This window comes from Metarhizium brunneum, chromosome 2, assembly GCF_013426205.1.
Source record: "Metarhizium brunneum chromosome 2, complete sequence".
Taxonomy (NCBI): domain Eukaryota; kingdom Fungi; phylum Ascomycota; class Sordariomycetes; order Hypocreales; family Clavicipitaceae; genus Metarhizium; species Metarhizium brunneum.
In genome coordinates this window covers 4580198-4595054 of record NC_089423.1, presented here as the reverse complement: position 1 = coordinate 4595054, position 14857 = coordinate 4580198, and the positions used below count along the sequence as shown (strand labels likewise).

At 54.3% G+C, this 14857-nt stretch overlaps 6 protein-coding genes across 6 annotated transcripts; 2 read left to right on the top strand and 4 right to left on the bottom strand.

Annotated features, from left to right (window-relative positions):
- Window positions 1-330: 330 nt before the first annotated feature.
- Window positions 331-2109, top strand: SPT10 (the record flags this gene model as incomplete). The annotated part of the gene is made up of 1 exon (XM_014692190.1): window positions 331-2109. One exon carries the CDS (start codon window positions 331-333, stop codon window positions 2107-2109), a length of 1779 nt encoding a protein of 592 aa, XP_014547676.1.
- A 343-nt stretch (window positions 2110-2452) lies between these two features.
- G6M90_00g043400 (uncharacterized protein) lies at window positions 2453-4414 on the bottom strand (the record flags this gene model as incomplete). The annotated part of the gene is made up of 4 exons (XM_014692189.1): window positions 2453-3588; window positions 3659-3980; window positions 4072-4238; window positions 4369-4414. The coding sequence occupies 4 exons, from the start codon at window positions 4412-4414 to the stop codon at window positions 2453-2455; spliced, it is 1671 nt and encodes a 556-aa protein (XP_014547675.1).
- A 1294-nt stretch (window positions 4415-5708) lies between these two features.
- Window positions 5709-6281, bottom strand: G6M90_00g043390 (uncharacterized protein; the record flags this gene model as incomplete). Its single annotated transcript, XM_066130323.1, has 3 exons — window positions 5709-5864; window positions 5921-6061; window positions 6129-6281. The coding sequence occupies 3 exons, from the start codon at window positions 6279-6281 to the stop codon at window positions 5709-5711; spliced, it is 450 nt and encodes a 149-aa protein (XP_065986296.1).
- Window positions 6282-8628: 2347 nt separating this feature from the next.
- Window positions 8629-11241, top strand: G6M90_00g043380 (uncharacterized protein; the record flags this gene model as incomplete). Its single annotated transcript, XM_014692187.1, has 3 exons — window positions 8629-10170; window positions 10226-10430; window positions 10526-11241. The coding sequence occupies 3 exons, from the start codon at window positions 8629-8631 to the stop codon at window positions 11239-11241; spliced, it is 2463 nt and encodes an 820-aa protein (XP_014547673.1).
- A 445-nt stretch (window positions 11242-11686) lies between these two features.
- G6M90_00g043370 (uncharacterized protein) lies at window positions 11687-12120 on the bottom strand (the record flags this gene model as incomplete). Its single annotated transcript, XM_066130322.1, has 2 exons — window positions 11687-11785; window positions 11848-12120. 2 exons carry the CDS (start codon window positions 12118-12120, stop codon window positions 11687-11689), a joined length of 372 nt encoding a protein of 123 aa, XP_065986214.1.
- Window positions 12121-12664: 544 nt separating this feature from the next.
- On the bottom strand, window positions 12665-14276 carry asaE_3 (MFS transporter asaE; the record flags this gene model as incomplete). Its single annotated transcript, XM_014692185.1, has 3 exons — window positions 12665-13091; window positions 13202-13776; window positions 13857-14276. 3 exons carry the CDS (start codon window positions 14274-14276, stop codon window positions 12665-12667), a joined length of 1422 nt encoding a protein of 473 aa, XP_014547671.1.
- Window positions 14277-14857: the final 581 nt, after the last annotated feature.

Here is a 14857-nt window from a genome sequence, read left to right as displayed (position 1 = left end):
CGTCAGGCCTTGAAGCTAGACGCGCCAGTGAGTGCGCAAGAAAGCGTACCCTAGAGCGTTGGCGTGGGCGCGAGCGTGGCATCGGCCGTTTTTCGCCTGCAACCAAGCAGGAGGGCATTTTGGCCGTTTGCCTGCACTGGCACCCGCAAAAGACCCAGTCGCCGGCCGAGCTTTCGTGCGTCTGTATTATAACTGGCAACAACAGGTTTGACTAGGGAAGCAAGCAATGCCAGCAGAGCCTGTATGGCCTGAGATAGATCGACATTGATTCACCGGGTACTCGGTACGGAGTCCCTGGCAACTGGCCACCGAGGAAAAAAAAAAACAAAAATGCCAGCCGTCATGGACGACCCGGCCGGCCCCACCGTCTACCGGGTCTCCGGGCAGCCTCCGTTCCCGGACCCGAACTGCCCCGGGTTGCCCCCCGACATTGTCCCCCGCCAAGTGACATTGCGGGATCGCCAGACGGTTGCGACGATTGTGCCCTTTGTCTCGCGACACCAGCTTCCCGCTTCGCTGCTGGTGTATCTGTGCGACCAGCTGAACCGCGAGATAGAGGGAGGTGATACGTATCCCATGATGGAAGCCTTTACCGTGGACGGTTTCGCAGACTACTGGTTCCAGACCTTTGGCGCCGTCATGCTGATGGGCAATATCGACTGTGCGCAGGATGTCCTGGACGGCAAGGACTGGGCCAAGGAGTGCCTCGGAAGCTTCTTCATCAAGCCCAATTATCCTGGTCGCAGCAGCCACATCTGCAACGCCAGCTTCATCACCACCGACGCATCGCGTAATCGTGGCGTGGGACGACTCATGGGCGAGGCGTACATCGACTGGGCCCCGAGGCTGGGCTACACGTACAGCGTCTTCAATCTCGTCTACGAAACCAACGTGGCGTCGTGTCGTATCTGGGACGCCCTCGGCTTCAAACGCATCGGCCGCATCAAAGCCTGCGGCAACCTGCGAAGCCATCCGGACCGGCTCATTGACGCCATCATATACGGCCGGGACCTGGCTCCGGGAGAGAGCGAAGAGCTCGTCAGCGAAGAGCGCTTCGACAAGATACGATTCTACCTCAAGTACGGCAAATACCCCAACGGGGCAGACCGCGCCGAAAAGAGCAGGCTGCGCAGCGCGGCAACCCACTACAAGCTCCTCGAGGGCGACAAGCTCATGCTCAAGGACAAGGAAGTCATTTCGGACCCGGGCCGGCAGTACGAGATTGCCAGAAACGTCCACGCCATCCACCACGGAGGGATCAACAAGACCACCGCCACCATTGCAGAAAAGTTCCACTGGAGCCGCATCAAGGAGACGGTCAGCGACGTGATTCGCGCCTGCGCCGAGTGCAAGGAGCTGGGCAAGACGCCGAACCCCGGCGGCAGCAGGAAGAACGGGAGCGCCAGCACGCCCACCAGCTCGGCAACACCGTCCGGCGGCCTCGGCAGCGGCAGCGGCGACGCCCAGCGCCGCCAGGCACAGTCGCCCGTGCCGCAGCACGACGGCGACGGCGACGGCGACATCGACATCCACGTCGACGCCGGGCGCGTGCTGGCGCTGCAGCAGCAGAGCCGCGCCGGCCTCATGGACTCGCTGTCCCGGCCGGGCCCGGCGCCGAGCCAAGGCCCGTACGCCAACCCCAGCGACATATCCGTCCTCGCGCCGGCACACCAGGACAGCCACATGCTGCACGACGCTCACTCCCACGCCGTGCCGCACCCCCCTGGCCACGGGCACCACGGGCACAACCCCATGCTCCAGGACCGGCCTGCCTCCCACGAGGCCTACCAGCCCATCGACCCCCAAATCATCAACCACCACGGCCATCAGCATGCCTCGTCGGCACACGACGACATGCCCTTTGACCAGTACCACCCCCACGCCGACTTTCAGGCTCTCCTCAACGCGACCGAGGATGTGGGCCCGGAGCCGGATTCCGACGCGGCCGCCGCAGAAGCTGCCGCCGCCGCTGCGGTGGACAGAGATTTAGAAATGTTGATCGAGCACGAAGACGTCGACTGTCATGAAGGCCCCATGGACTGTCTAGACGAAGCGAGGAGGACGGGGCATCGCGACAGGCTGTATGACGTTGGGTTTGACGGGGGATAGGGGGCCGGTGGTATAGGTATAGCATTGCTTGTGCTTTTGATTCTTCCCACAGCGGTAGTATTTGTACATACATGTAGCGTTTCATAACGACTGTCACTGGTGGGCGCCAACTGCAGCATTGCGGAGAATACGCATCCAAGAGACACACATAAGCGCGTCAAGTTAGACAGGTGACGAGGACAACAGGTCTAGTATAGAAGTCGTCTTCTAGGTATCATACAGACCCTCAACGCCCCATAGTTTCATTTCCCTATATACCCTTTTTTTTCATTTTCTGCAACCCACATCTATCCGTGTCCTACAACTTCTCTCATTTTGTTTTGCGCCCCCGTTTTCACCATGCTCATCGACGGGGCATTCCACGGCCACGACCACGGACTGCCCGCTGAGCAGCGCCCGGCGGCAGCTGGCCGGGGGCTTGGGGCTTCGCACTTTCCTCGTTTCGAATGGTTTCGTCTACTCCCAGGATCAAGCAACTGGCTTCAGTAGCGGCCTGCAGAGCGTTGATCTTGACAAGGGCCGGTTCCCAGACAAACCGCTCCATCATGTCGGCTACACCTTCATTCTTGAAGTCCACTCCTGCCCAGGTGCTGCCCTTGCGGTGCTCCACGCGCAGCTTGTTGAGGATATCGGTGGCGTCGAATCCGGCATTATCGCATAGCTGTCGCGGGATGATCTCGAGGGCCTTGGCGAATGATTTGATGATGGCTTGTTGCTTGTGGGAAATGTTCTTGTCAGCAAAACGGTGTAGGTAGGCTGAGATTTCCATTTCGACAGCACCACCACCCCCAACAACCATGTGGTTCTTGATGGCTCTCTTGACAATCATGATGGCGTCGTGCAGGGATCGCTCAACCTCGGCAATAAACTGCTCTGCACCTCCACGCAGCACCAGGGTGCAGGTCTTGGCTTCAGGGCACTCCTCGAAGAAGTTGAATCGCTCGCCGCCGATCTGGCGCTCCTCGAAGCTACCACATGTGCCCAGGTGCTCGGGCAGGATGTCAGAGCACGTTGACTGGATAACAGCGCCGGTAGCCTGGACCACACGCTCCATATCCTCTGAAGAGACACGGCCGGCGCAGAAGATGTCTCTGTCGGCAAAATATTGAGTGGCCAAATCGCCAATGGGCAGCTTGCTCAGAACAACTTTGGCACCAGTCTTGTAGATAGCCTCCAGCTTCTTGTAGATAATCTGCCACTCAGCGTCGACAATGGCTTGATACTCTGACACCTGCTCCACACGAACCTCGGCGTTGTCCTTCTCGGCCTTGAGTTCCAACTCCACGTTCAAGCATACAATCTTAGGCTTCTTGAACGATTTGGGTTGTTGCTCGAAACCGGCGTACGAGAAGGTCTTCTTGAAAGCCACACCGTTGACGAATCGCGAGTCGGTCAGGGAGCCGCCGGGGATTTTCTTGATTCCAATCAACTTCTCGTTGAGATCGTCTTGGTCGAGGGACAATACGGCATCGACAACCACTGCATTGTGAACACCGGGTTAGCAGCTGCCATCTTGGTTTAAGGGTCGACAAAGTGTCAGTCATCTTACTCTCCGTGAAGAACCCTGTGTTTTGCTTGATCAACTTGCTGGTCATGGCGGTAGCGGCCAACTTTTTCAGCGTGTCGCGACGATTACCCTCGTTGGTGCTAATAGCGATCTCCTTGATCTTATTAACAGCCAACTGTGATGCTCTTCTCAAACCCTTGATGATGATCTGAGAGCTGACACCCTGCTCGACATGGTCTTTGACCTCCTTCAAGATCTCGCCCGCAAGAACAACGACGGAGGTTGTGCCGTCGCCAACTTCAGCGTCTTGTGATCGAGCGATGTCGACGAGGATCCGGGCAGCGGGGTGGACAATATCGAGGAGCTTTGCGGACAAGTTAGCATATGGGCTTTTTATGCCAAGCCGCATGTCGTATATAACGAGGTGTGTCAAGAGTTTTGGAGTAGCGTCGAACCTTCATGACGGTGGCGCCGTCGTTGGTGATGGTCTGCTTGCCATTCTCATCAACCATCAACAGGTCCCCGCCGTAAGGGCCTAGGGTCGATTTGATGGTGGCCTGAACAGCGAGACAGGCATTGATGTTGGATACAATTTGGCCCTTGCCCTGGGAGGTATCGGTGCCTATTCCCGGAAGAGTGCAATTAGCCGAAGGGAGTTCTCAAGACGGTACGGTAGGCACGTGAAGCCTCCCGGCGGCGAGACGAGACTCGGAAGCGACGAGGGGTGGTGATGGCGGTGGGGCAGCTCTCACCTTCCTTGAGGACGATGATGGTGGGAGTTTGGCCTCCAAACGACATATTGGCGGTGGTCGTGAGATTGCCGGTCGCCTTGGAGCTCGACAGCGAATTCTGCGCGCGGTTTTCGTGCTGGTCGAGTCCCACGAAGTGCGATGACGGTTGTCAGTGGGATGTGGATGCACAGAATGCCTGCCTGCCTTGGGAGCTCCAGCCAAAAAAATTGTTGTCTCTGCGTGGTGTTGTCGGACGGTGCGGGGAACACTGTACAACACGCACTGTACGTAGAATAGCTTACCAGGCCCATTGAGGTTTTGATTGAGAGCTCGAAGCACGTTTGTCCTGCATGATGATTCTACATTCTGATTCTGCATTCTACGAGCGTCAGTGTAGAATGCATATCATCCAAGACATAGTAGCCATCAGATGAGTGAGCTAGCCGTGTTTAATAGGCCAAGTCTAGGGCCAAGTCTAGTTACCTCCTCGTCCTCCTCGTTAGGAATCTATTGGGCGGCCTGTGTTTTCCCGAGTCTCAAGAGGGCCTTGGGGATGAATGTAGTTCCGTTGGATCGGCTCTCTAGTTGAAGTGTAGGACGGATTAAACATGGAAATGCGATCCTCGTGTGCACAAGATTTGCAGCTTATGCCAAGGACACAAAGCCACTCAACGTATCTCATATGTGCGGAACGGGTTTTGATCATTATTAATTCAAGTCACTGAATATCGAGCCGCAGCCTCGAACATTCGATGTACTGAGCGGATTGAGATGATTGATAATTAAAGCAAAGGACAAGAAACATAGTAAATCAAGATGCCCGTCGCTCGGCCTCACCTCATTCCATATTGAGATATAATTCCCTCCTTGGCTGTAGTTAAATTACCCTAGGGCCAACTAAGATTATCTCACAACCGCTCCTGGGACACCAATACTAATATAGTCCAGAATACGGTGTTGTGACCACCTTCAAGGACATTGGGGGCACATTGTAAAGACGATAGACCCAAATCCTACTTGGAGTCAACCCGAACCTGTGGATGACGCGATGTCTCAGTCAACAACGCCCATAGGAAACAATGCACTCAGGGGGAGCGAACCCGAACCTGATAACAGCGCCAACCCTCAACAGCAGCTGGGGCAACCAAAGACATACTGACAGGCCAAGGAATCCCTGAAATGGGAACCCTCACGTCACTCAAATCCAGACAATAAATCAGCCTCAAGTTGATATTCTAAGGAGCGCCACAGCATGCCTATTGAGACGGCCGAGGCGAGATGTCCGTAAGAAGGCGGCAGAGAAACACACTGGGCCCTCGACTGAAGCCTCTGGGGGTTTTGGTCTCATATATTCAACACCATTACAACGATGGACCTTGCGCCGGCTCTTTCGCCTTTCCTCGCCCAGGTGCCGCATCGAATTTGGCCTTCCAAGCCTCCTCCTGCTTAAACATGGCCACGCATTGCATAGCGTTTGGATTTCCATGTTCTGGATCTGCGCCTCCCTCTAACAGTGCCTGCCGAAAACTGCATAAGTCATTGCCTCAGTTTCGGAACAGATGTAACAACTTGCCTCGATGACGGCATCTTCTTTCTTAAACACAGCTCCCGCCAGAGGACTCTGGTTCTTATCATTGAGGCGGTTTGGGTCCGCGCCGTGCTGGATAAGGAGCGTGACTAATTCTGCGTGGCCGTAATAGGCCGCAAGCATGAGCTGGTTACGAATTCCGCAGGTTAGAGGTGGCTTTCCTGGTCAACTATGGCTGTGGTTCTGTACAAACCAGCGTGTCGCCTTTCTCGTTGGTCAGGTTCGCCGGCAGACCAGCAGGGAGGGCTTGTTGAAAAGTGGCCAGATCACCGGCCCTTGCTGCGTCATACATGCGCCCGGCCAATTCGATGGCCTCCGGAGGCAGAGAGCTGGACGGACCGTCCATGCTGCCGAGTTTTCCGGATGTTGGATCTGTCGGTTTGGTGTTTGATGCTGGCGGAGGGAGTGTTCGCCGCGGCCCTCGAAGCAGAACTTGTGTGATGAATTGTAAGCTGTAAATTCTTTCACATTCGCATTCAGCCAAGTAAACAAACTCACTCTGGCAGCCGCAACGTCGTGCAGCGGATGGAGGTATTTGAGAATGTGAGATGATGTAAACTAACGGTTCAAGTGGGGCGAGTTGAAAGGGAACCGGCATCGACAAAAGGCGGCAGACTTGGTGGCATACTAGATTCAAGAGCATCAAGTAGTGCCAATTTCCGCGGCTTGGAATTGATTGTATTCCGCTTTCAAAGGCTATCGTACAATCTAGTAATAATAACAAATATTCGTCATCCAGTCATCAAACGCGTGTACATAAAACCCGGCCACTTCCGACGTTCTCGATATCATCATAGTCATCTTTGAACGACGTTGCACTTTTTTTTTTTTACCGTTGCAGCCATAGTGTTGATCTTCAACATTTGAGCTCTCATCTCGCGCATATCTGCTTCATCGTCTTGAGTCCCTGGATACGTTGCTGGTATCTACCCAAATCATTCTCTATGGGTTTTTGCGGACATGGTTGTCCTCCCCGCGGCGGGGATCGATGGTCAAAGACTCAATAGTCAACTGGACCATCGCCACCGGGATTGGTTGGCACCGGTTCTGGATCTAGAGGAGCTGACGGCACAGGCGCGGGCGTCTCTGGTCGATGCTCCATTGTCTCTTTCTTTCTCCGTCTTTCTTCTTTTCCTTGGCTTGGTAAAAGGAACAAGGGGTTTTCAGTAATTGATTGCTGTTGAATAAGGTACGTCAAGTTCACATGTTGTTGCTATGACGGACTGGATGCGGCATCGAACGATGGGCAAAAGCGGCATTTGGATTCAATCTTTTCATCGCTGGCGGCGGGGAACCTCGCAATTGACGTCAGGTGATATTGTAGTGATTGGAGGGGCAACTTCAGATTGACTGCACATGTCAATGGAAGCTGCATGTCAACTGGTGGGTTGACAGAAACTGGTACGTACCGGCTGGGTGGCCAGTTGTGACAGCTCAGCGCTACTCAGCTGCACGTTACAACTGGATGACGCATCAATTGATGCAGACCTCATGCGATGACAGCTGCCAGGCAAATGCTAAGTGGGCAGGTTGGCAGATATGACGCTAGTGCGTGATCCAGAAAGAGGGATCGAGTGATGGAGCAGGCATCCCGTAGTGTAGCATTGAAAAGCTCAGGAGATTTTGATGCACAGATGCTATCGATTTTTGATGCGATTCGCTGGCAATGCCGACTGAGAGAGACCGGTCTTGTGAAGTCTGCGAGTGCTTCGACATGGGAGATCCCTGTTGACGCGAAATGCCACTTGATTTTGCCTCTCGAAGCTTCACGAGCTGCCCTTGCTATGTTGCATGTGGCTGCTGCTGTCTGGTAGCTCAGCAAGCTCGAGCACAGTACTCCTTACATGTACGGAGCTATGTAATTCAGTACGCCCACTGTCCGGTACCTGCCCAAGGGCAACTGCTATCAATTTAGATTGGGCCCATCGTTATCAATTGATGTTGCATCTTGACCTGCAAGCACCATCGAGATCAAGATGCAATTGACCTCCTTTCCTTGAATGCCGCAATATTTGAGGTAGCAGGGAATATACAAAAGCTCTGCGCACCGCCGTACTTTGTGGCCTTTGAATTTAACGAGTTCCAATGTTCCCAATGTCATGTCTCGCCAAGTCTCTGGACCAGCACCTGCCACCTCCAACTCGTCCAGTGGTCCTTCCTTCCGTGTGACGCCACCAGTGGCCATCGCATTCAATACTTCTCCCAGTCCTCCATCATCCGGTGGTTCCGCATCTGCCCATTGGGCCACGAACCACCACCGACGCCGTACAGCCAGCAGCTTCGCCGTCGAATTAGCTGCTGCCAACTTCCTTTCCGATTCCATCACTGAGCCACCGTGGGACAACCTTCGCACCATGCCGCCCACTCTGTTTGCGGATCGCCGATGTAAACGGCCCGGCCAGAGGACCTTGCGTCTGGACTCTGGACCTACAATAGTCATGTAATCGTCATGCTACCCTTCAAAACTGTCGCCATGGGCGTGCCGGGTCCCCGAATGCCAACTTCTTTGCTTCCTATTCTTACTTCATCATCCAATTGGCCTGTTCATGCCAATTTGATTACCTTTCCTCGGGAAGCTTGCTGACATTGCTCACACTGCGAAACCGTCTCTCCGTCTCGCCCTTTCTGAGCTTCAACCGACCCTGTCACCAGCGCCGGAGGAGCTATTCAACATCCAACACCCGCCATTCGCAATGGCTGACGAACAATCCATCCGGGCCTTTGGTCCAGCTCGTTCAACTGTCAAGGGCAATCCGCTAAGCTCCTCCGATATTGCTCTGTACAACGACTACTTCAAGGCCAGCTGCTACTTGTCTTTGGGTATGATTTACCTCCGAGATAACCCGCTGCTTCGCGAGCCTCTCAGCAAGGCACACTTGAAGCAGCGTCTTCTTGGCCACTTTGGTTCTGCTCCCGGTCAGATTTTCACCTATATGCACTTCAATCGTCTAATCAAAAAGTACGACCTGAATGCCTATTTCGTATCTGGCCCTGGCCATGGCGCGCCTGCTGTGCTCTCACAGTCCTACTTGGAGGGCGTCTACTCAGAAGTCTACCCGGAGAAATCCTTGGATGCTGCAGGCCTCCAGAAGTTCTTCAAGTACTTTTCATTCCCTGGTGGCATTGGCTCTCACGCCACCCCTGAAACTCCTGGCTCCATTCATGAAGGTGGTGAATTGGGCTATTCCATTTCCCATGCGTTTGGCTCAGTTTTTGACCACCCAGACCTGATTGCCTTGACCATGGTTGGCGATGGTGAAGCCGAGACTGGTCCTCTGGCAACTTCATGGCACTCGACCAAGTTTCTAAATCCCATAACAGATGGAGCTGTTTTGCCAGTCTTGCATCTTAACGGGTACAAAATCAACAATCCCACCGTCCTTGCCCGTATTTCCCACGATGAGCTCAAGAATCTGTTCATTGGCTACGGCTGGGAGCCCTTCTTTGTTGAGGGCGACGAATTGGACAGCATGCACCAGGCCATGGCCGCAACTCTCGAACACTGCGTCCGCCTGATCAAAGACTACCAAAAAGAAGCCCGAGAGAGCGGGAAAGCTTTCCGTCCCAGATGGCCAATGATTGTCTTGCGAACGCCCAAGGGATGGACCGCGCCCCGAAAGGTCGATAACAACTATCTTGGAGGATTCTGGAGAGCGCACCAAGTCCCCATTACCGATGTCAACACAAACTCTGAGCATCTCAAGGTTCTCGAAAATTGGATGCGTAGCTACGAGCCGGACAGACTCTTCAACAAGGAAGGTGCACCAGTCGCTGCCTTGCGAGCTCTGTGCCCCGAGGGACATCGCCGCATGAGTGCCAACTTGGTGACTAACGGAGGTCTTATTAAGAAGCCTCTCAAGATGCCTGACTTCAGAGATTATGCCATCAAGGTTGATCAACCTGGCGCCACAATGAACGGTAGCATGACAAATATGGCCGGCTTCCTGAGAGACATCATGGCACTGAACATGCACAACTTTAGACTATTTGGTCCAGACGAAACGGAATCGAATAAGTTGGCTCGAGTTTACGAGGCGGGTAAGAAGGTTTGGATGGGTGAGTACTTCGAGGAAGATGCCAATGGTGGCAACCTTGCCATGGCTGGGCGTGTCATGGAGATGCTCTCCGAACATACTTGCGAAGGGTGGCTCGAAGGGTATATTTTGAGTGGTCGCCATGGTCTTTTGAACAGCTACGAGCCGTTTATTCATGTCATTGACTCCATGGTCAATCAGGTATGTCGGCCATGCAACGATGCCTATGATGACGATAGTGCTAACAACATTACAGCACTGCAAGTGGATTGAAAAGTGTCTGGAGGTGGAATGGCGAGCCAAGGTTGCTTCGCTCAATATCCTTCTGACCGCTCTTGTTTGGAGACAGGATCACAATGGCTTCACCCATCAGGACCCAGGTTTCCTCGACGTTATTGCCAATAAAAGCCCCGAGGTTGTTCGCATCTACCTGCCTCCTGATGGCAACTGTCTCTTGTCTGGTGAGTCTCAACCCATGCTTTTGGCCAATGTGGTTCCTAGAGAGGAGGGGGAAAACTTGGAACTAGAAGAAGATGGCATTACTAATCAGGCGTAGTCATGGATCACTGTTTCCGATCGAATAACTATGTCAACGTTATTGTTGCCGACAAGCAAGATCACCTGCAATACCTAGACATGGAGAATGCCATTCAGCACTGCACTAAAGGAATTGGCATCTGGACAAAGTTTAGTACTGACTCAGGTTGTGAGCCCGATCTGATAATGGCTTCCTGTGGCGACATTAGCACTCAAGAGTCCATTGCCGCTGTCGATCTTCTGCTCAACTACTTTCCCGATCTCAAAATCCGCGTCGTCAACTGTGTCGACTTATTCAAGCTAATCCACCCGACTGATCACCCGCATGGTCTCACAGACAAAGAATGGATCAGCATCTTTACTGAAAACACCCCCATCATCTTCAACTTCCACAGCTACCCCTGGATGGTGCACCGTCTCACCTACAAGCGACCCGGCAGCAAGAATCTGCACGTCCGAGGATACCGTGAGAAAGGCAACATCGACACACCACTAGAATTGGCTATTCGCAATCAGACTGATCGTTTCAGCCTCGCTATCGATGCTATTGACCGTATGAAGTTGCTGGGTAACCGCGGTGCTTCGGCTCGACAAGCACTGCTGGACCAGCAGATTGCTGCCCGTAACGAGGCCTTTGAGATAGGTATGGATCCGCCGGCATTGTCAGAGTGGACATGGCAGCGGAATGGACTTTGGCAGAAAGCTGCTGAAAAACTGACCATTCATACGAAATAAATATTCAAGGGGGTTTTTTGTCTGAGAGGGAGTTAGCAGTGTATAAGTATGTGGCGCGATACGTTGCAAGGTGGATATGATGGTTTGTTTCTACAGCTTCTAGTCTCCTTAAGTAACTAGTAATGCTTCAGAGTATGAAGATTTCTTTGAATTCGACGGCCTGGACCTCAACACAATATTATCGCTCCATGAGCTCAGTTGTATGGCAAGGACATTTCATTGACTGGCTCAATACGCATGGCAAGGTAGAAAAATATCGAGCGGCGATACGTATTGCTCGACGGGCTGGGCGTCGTCGATGAAACTAAGTGGTTGTGGACTCGCCGCCCTCACTCAACATGTGATTTGTCACCAAGCCACCTTGAAACTCATGACGTTCAGCAACATAGAATCCAAAGCCCTCAAACAGTGCCTTTGTTTCCGGGGTGGCATTTCCAAAAGCTGCCTACCCTTCTCTATCTGCCTTGTCAACTCCCCATCTCGAAAGCTCCTTATCGGCGCCACGCTTCTCAGACACCTCTGATACGATGAGCATAGACAGAAACTACACGTTTGATTGGCCCTGGCCTTGTTCATCGCGTCAAAATTGGCTTGAAAGAAGCTCGCAGCGGGTTTCGCATCGCCGGCGGCCGGGAACATGGTCTCGGTGAAGGCCGTGGGCTTGGCGCCTGGAGCCGGAGCCGGAGCCGGAGCCAGACGCCGGAGCCAGCGTGCCCACCCGGCAATCGGGGCCGTAGGGTGGGCCGTGTTATTCTCGATCCAGTTGACGTATTGCCGCTGGGAGGTTGGATCTGAGTCCGGGAAACAGCGTTTGTGGAAATTGCTGTTTCGCAGCGCGCTGTGAAGGGCTTCGAGCATGGCCGTTTTGTTGACGGGCATGGCTGGGCGGATGCGGAGGCGCGGAGATATTGTTGGATCATGTATATGCTGTGTCGATGGGCTTTGAATTGGTGAGAGATGGGTAAGTCAAAGGGTCTTGATGGCTGGATCGTGCTTACACTATGTGTGTGAGTCGCGAGCGCGAGACGTGCATGGGCATTTCCCGGCGTCGACGGATTCTCAAAATAGAGTGCTAGGCCTTCAGCTGGGACTTATTCGGTGAAGCTCTCTCTCTCTCAAAAAAAGTCATGTATTTTGGCTGTCCTTTTAGGCACGCTTCATCTGAAGGAGGCCGCAGCAAAGCAGCTTTTTCCAAGGCTCAGCGCGGGGATACCATGTAAATGCGAAATACGACATCGTTCGTCATGTCCCCTCAGCCGCTGCATTTTGGCGCCTTTCTTGAAGCCATTCACAGCGGCATCATGTTTACCAACGCGATAATTATCTACACAGCAACCATTGCCCGTGCCCCCAAACTCTCACACACAGTCAACTAGACAGAGAAAAAAACAATGGGAGAGGGAATAAAGTTCCAATGCCACCTTTACACGGCGGATAATTTGGAGCCAACCAGTAGAAACCTTACCACGACAAAGGTACACGTCGAGGCCAAAAGAGAAAGGCCACAAAAGAGCTGCAGGCCCAGGTAGTTGCCGTCGTCTGTGGCAACGAGGGCGCCGCCGACAGGACTTCCCACCAGGGCGCCAAGGGACATGACTGCGAAGGCCGTGCCGACATTTGTGCCGATTTGGCTAATGTCGGAGATCTGAGCAATGAGGGTGGCAGACAGGGAGATGAATCCGCCTGAGGAGAAGCCGAATACAGCCAAGAAGACGACGATGCCGGCCGCGTTTCTAACGGGTATCCAGACGGCCAGGCAGGAGAGAGCAGAGAGGAAGCCGATAAAGATCATGACGTTGAAGCGGCCCAGTTTATCGGCTGCAATCCCCGGAATGATGCGGCCAAAGATGCTAACAAGATCCAAAGTCAGCAAAGGGGGGTTCTCCAGGGGGGGAAAGCCGTGCAATATCCTTTCTTTCCCAATTGACACGTATAGAAGAAGAAAGAGATGGTATGGTACCTTGCAGCATTGAGAATCGGCAGCAGATACGGAATCAGAGCCGCTGGGACCCCGGCGGCCCGGGCCTGCAACAGAGCAAAATTAAATGGCAGCCACATGCCAACCATGAAGAAGAAGAAGGCGGCCGTCGTGGCGGCCAGGCGGATATCCCCCAGGGCGCCGAAGCAATCCGTGAGCTTGAACGGGCGCAGGCGCGGCGGCAGCCTCGGCCTGACGGTGCAGCAGGCGACGGTCAACAGGGGAAGGAATATACACGCCAGCGTGCGCATCATCCAGGGGAAGCCGAAGCCCCGGATGAGGCGGTCTATCGTGATGGGCAGCACGACGCCGCCCACGGAGCCCCCGGCGGCCATGATGCCGTACGCGGCGGAGCGGCGTCTCAAAAACCACGACGCCACGCACGGCATGGACGCGCTGAAGACGGCGCTGGAGCCGAGCCCCGCGGCGACGGACTGCGCAAGGAAGAACTGGTGGTACTCTTTGCAGCAGGACATCATCACCAGCCCGAAGAGGAGGAAGGCCGCGCCGGGCCCCAGGAGCCACTTCGGCCCGTAGTTGTCAAAGACTCGCCCGAACTATTGGGGGGGAAACATAAGACCAGAGGGTTAGAAAACCTCGGGAGGAGAGAATGGGGAGGGGGGAGGGGCAGGCTTACAACCGTGCTGGCAGATATCATGAGGAATGCCTGGACGGCCGTGATCCAGCCGATGGCGGAGGCGTCGTGGTGCGCCAGAGGACCAGAGGCGTAGTATTCGACAAACACGCCGGAGCAGTTGAGCAGCCCAAAGGTGCAAAAGGAGGCGCACCAGCCGCCGAACACGACGAGCCATGCGCGAAGGCCGCCGTCGGGGTAGTCGGCGTCGTTGCCGGCTTCTGTAGCCGTTGCCTCCGGGTCGGCGCTCGGGACGCCGTGTTTCAGTATGCTCTGGGACGCTCGTGCCGCAGTCGGCTGGGGTTGCTTCTCGCCAAGCTGATGGTCGGACGGGCACGAGCTGAGGCAGAGAGTCGTTGAGCCCAGCGACTCGGTGGAGGACGTGGTTCCGTCAACCGCCTTCTCGGGGTTTGCAAACGGCATCTTGACCGAGGCAAACGGCGCAGATGACTTGCTGAAGTGAAAGACGCCGCGGTGGCCGTTTATACCTGCTGCTTCATGCGAAGAGCGCAGCAGAATCCTGGCAAGTGTTGTGGTTACGGTGGTTGGGCCGACTTACACCGTGTCTATCGGGCGAATGGTTCCCGCGGGGTGTAATAGGAACGGTGAAAATCGCTATTTATAAAAAGATGGTAATCTCTGAAAATACGGGCGCCTCTGTATAATGAATGCTGGGTTATAAGCGAAGGGCGGAAGAAGAGACAAGGAGCCGAGGATGGCGGCGAGCAGAGTCTAGGACACTTGGCCGATGTTATATCCCACCAGCCAGCACTCTGCTTGGGCAAACAATACACCAAAAAGATGCTACAGCATCGCTCGGCGATCATCACACATGATCTTGTACAAAATGCTATTGTTGTCCTTTGTTCCGCGGTCGCGGTGATCCTGTCGCGGTGATCCCGGTGAGCCAACACATCCGGGCAGCGGCTCAGTGCACTCGCCCACAACAACGTACAAGGTTCCGAGGAAACCGACACGACGCACCTGTTGTGAAGAGACGCTGC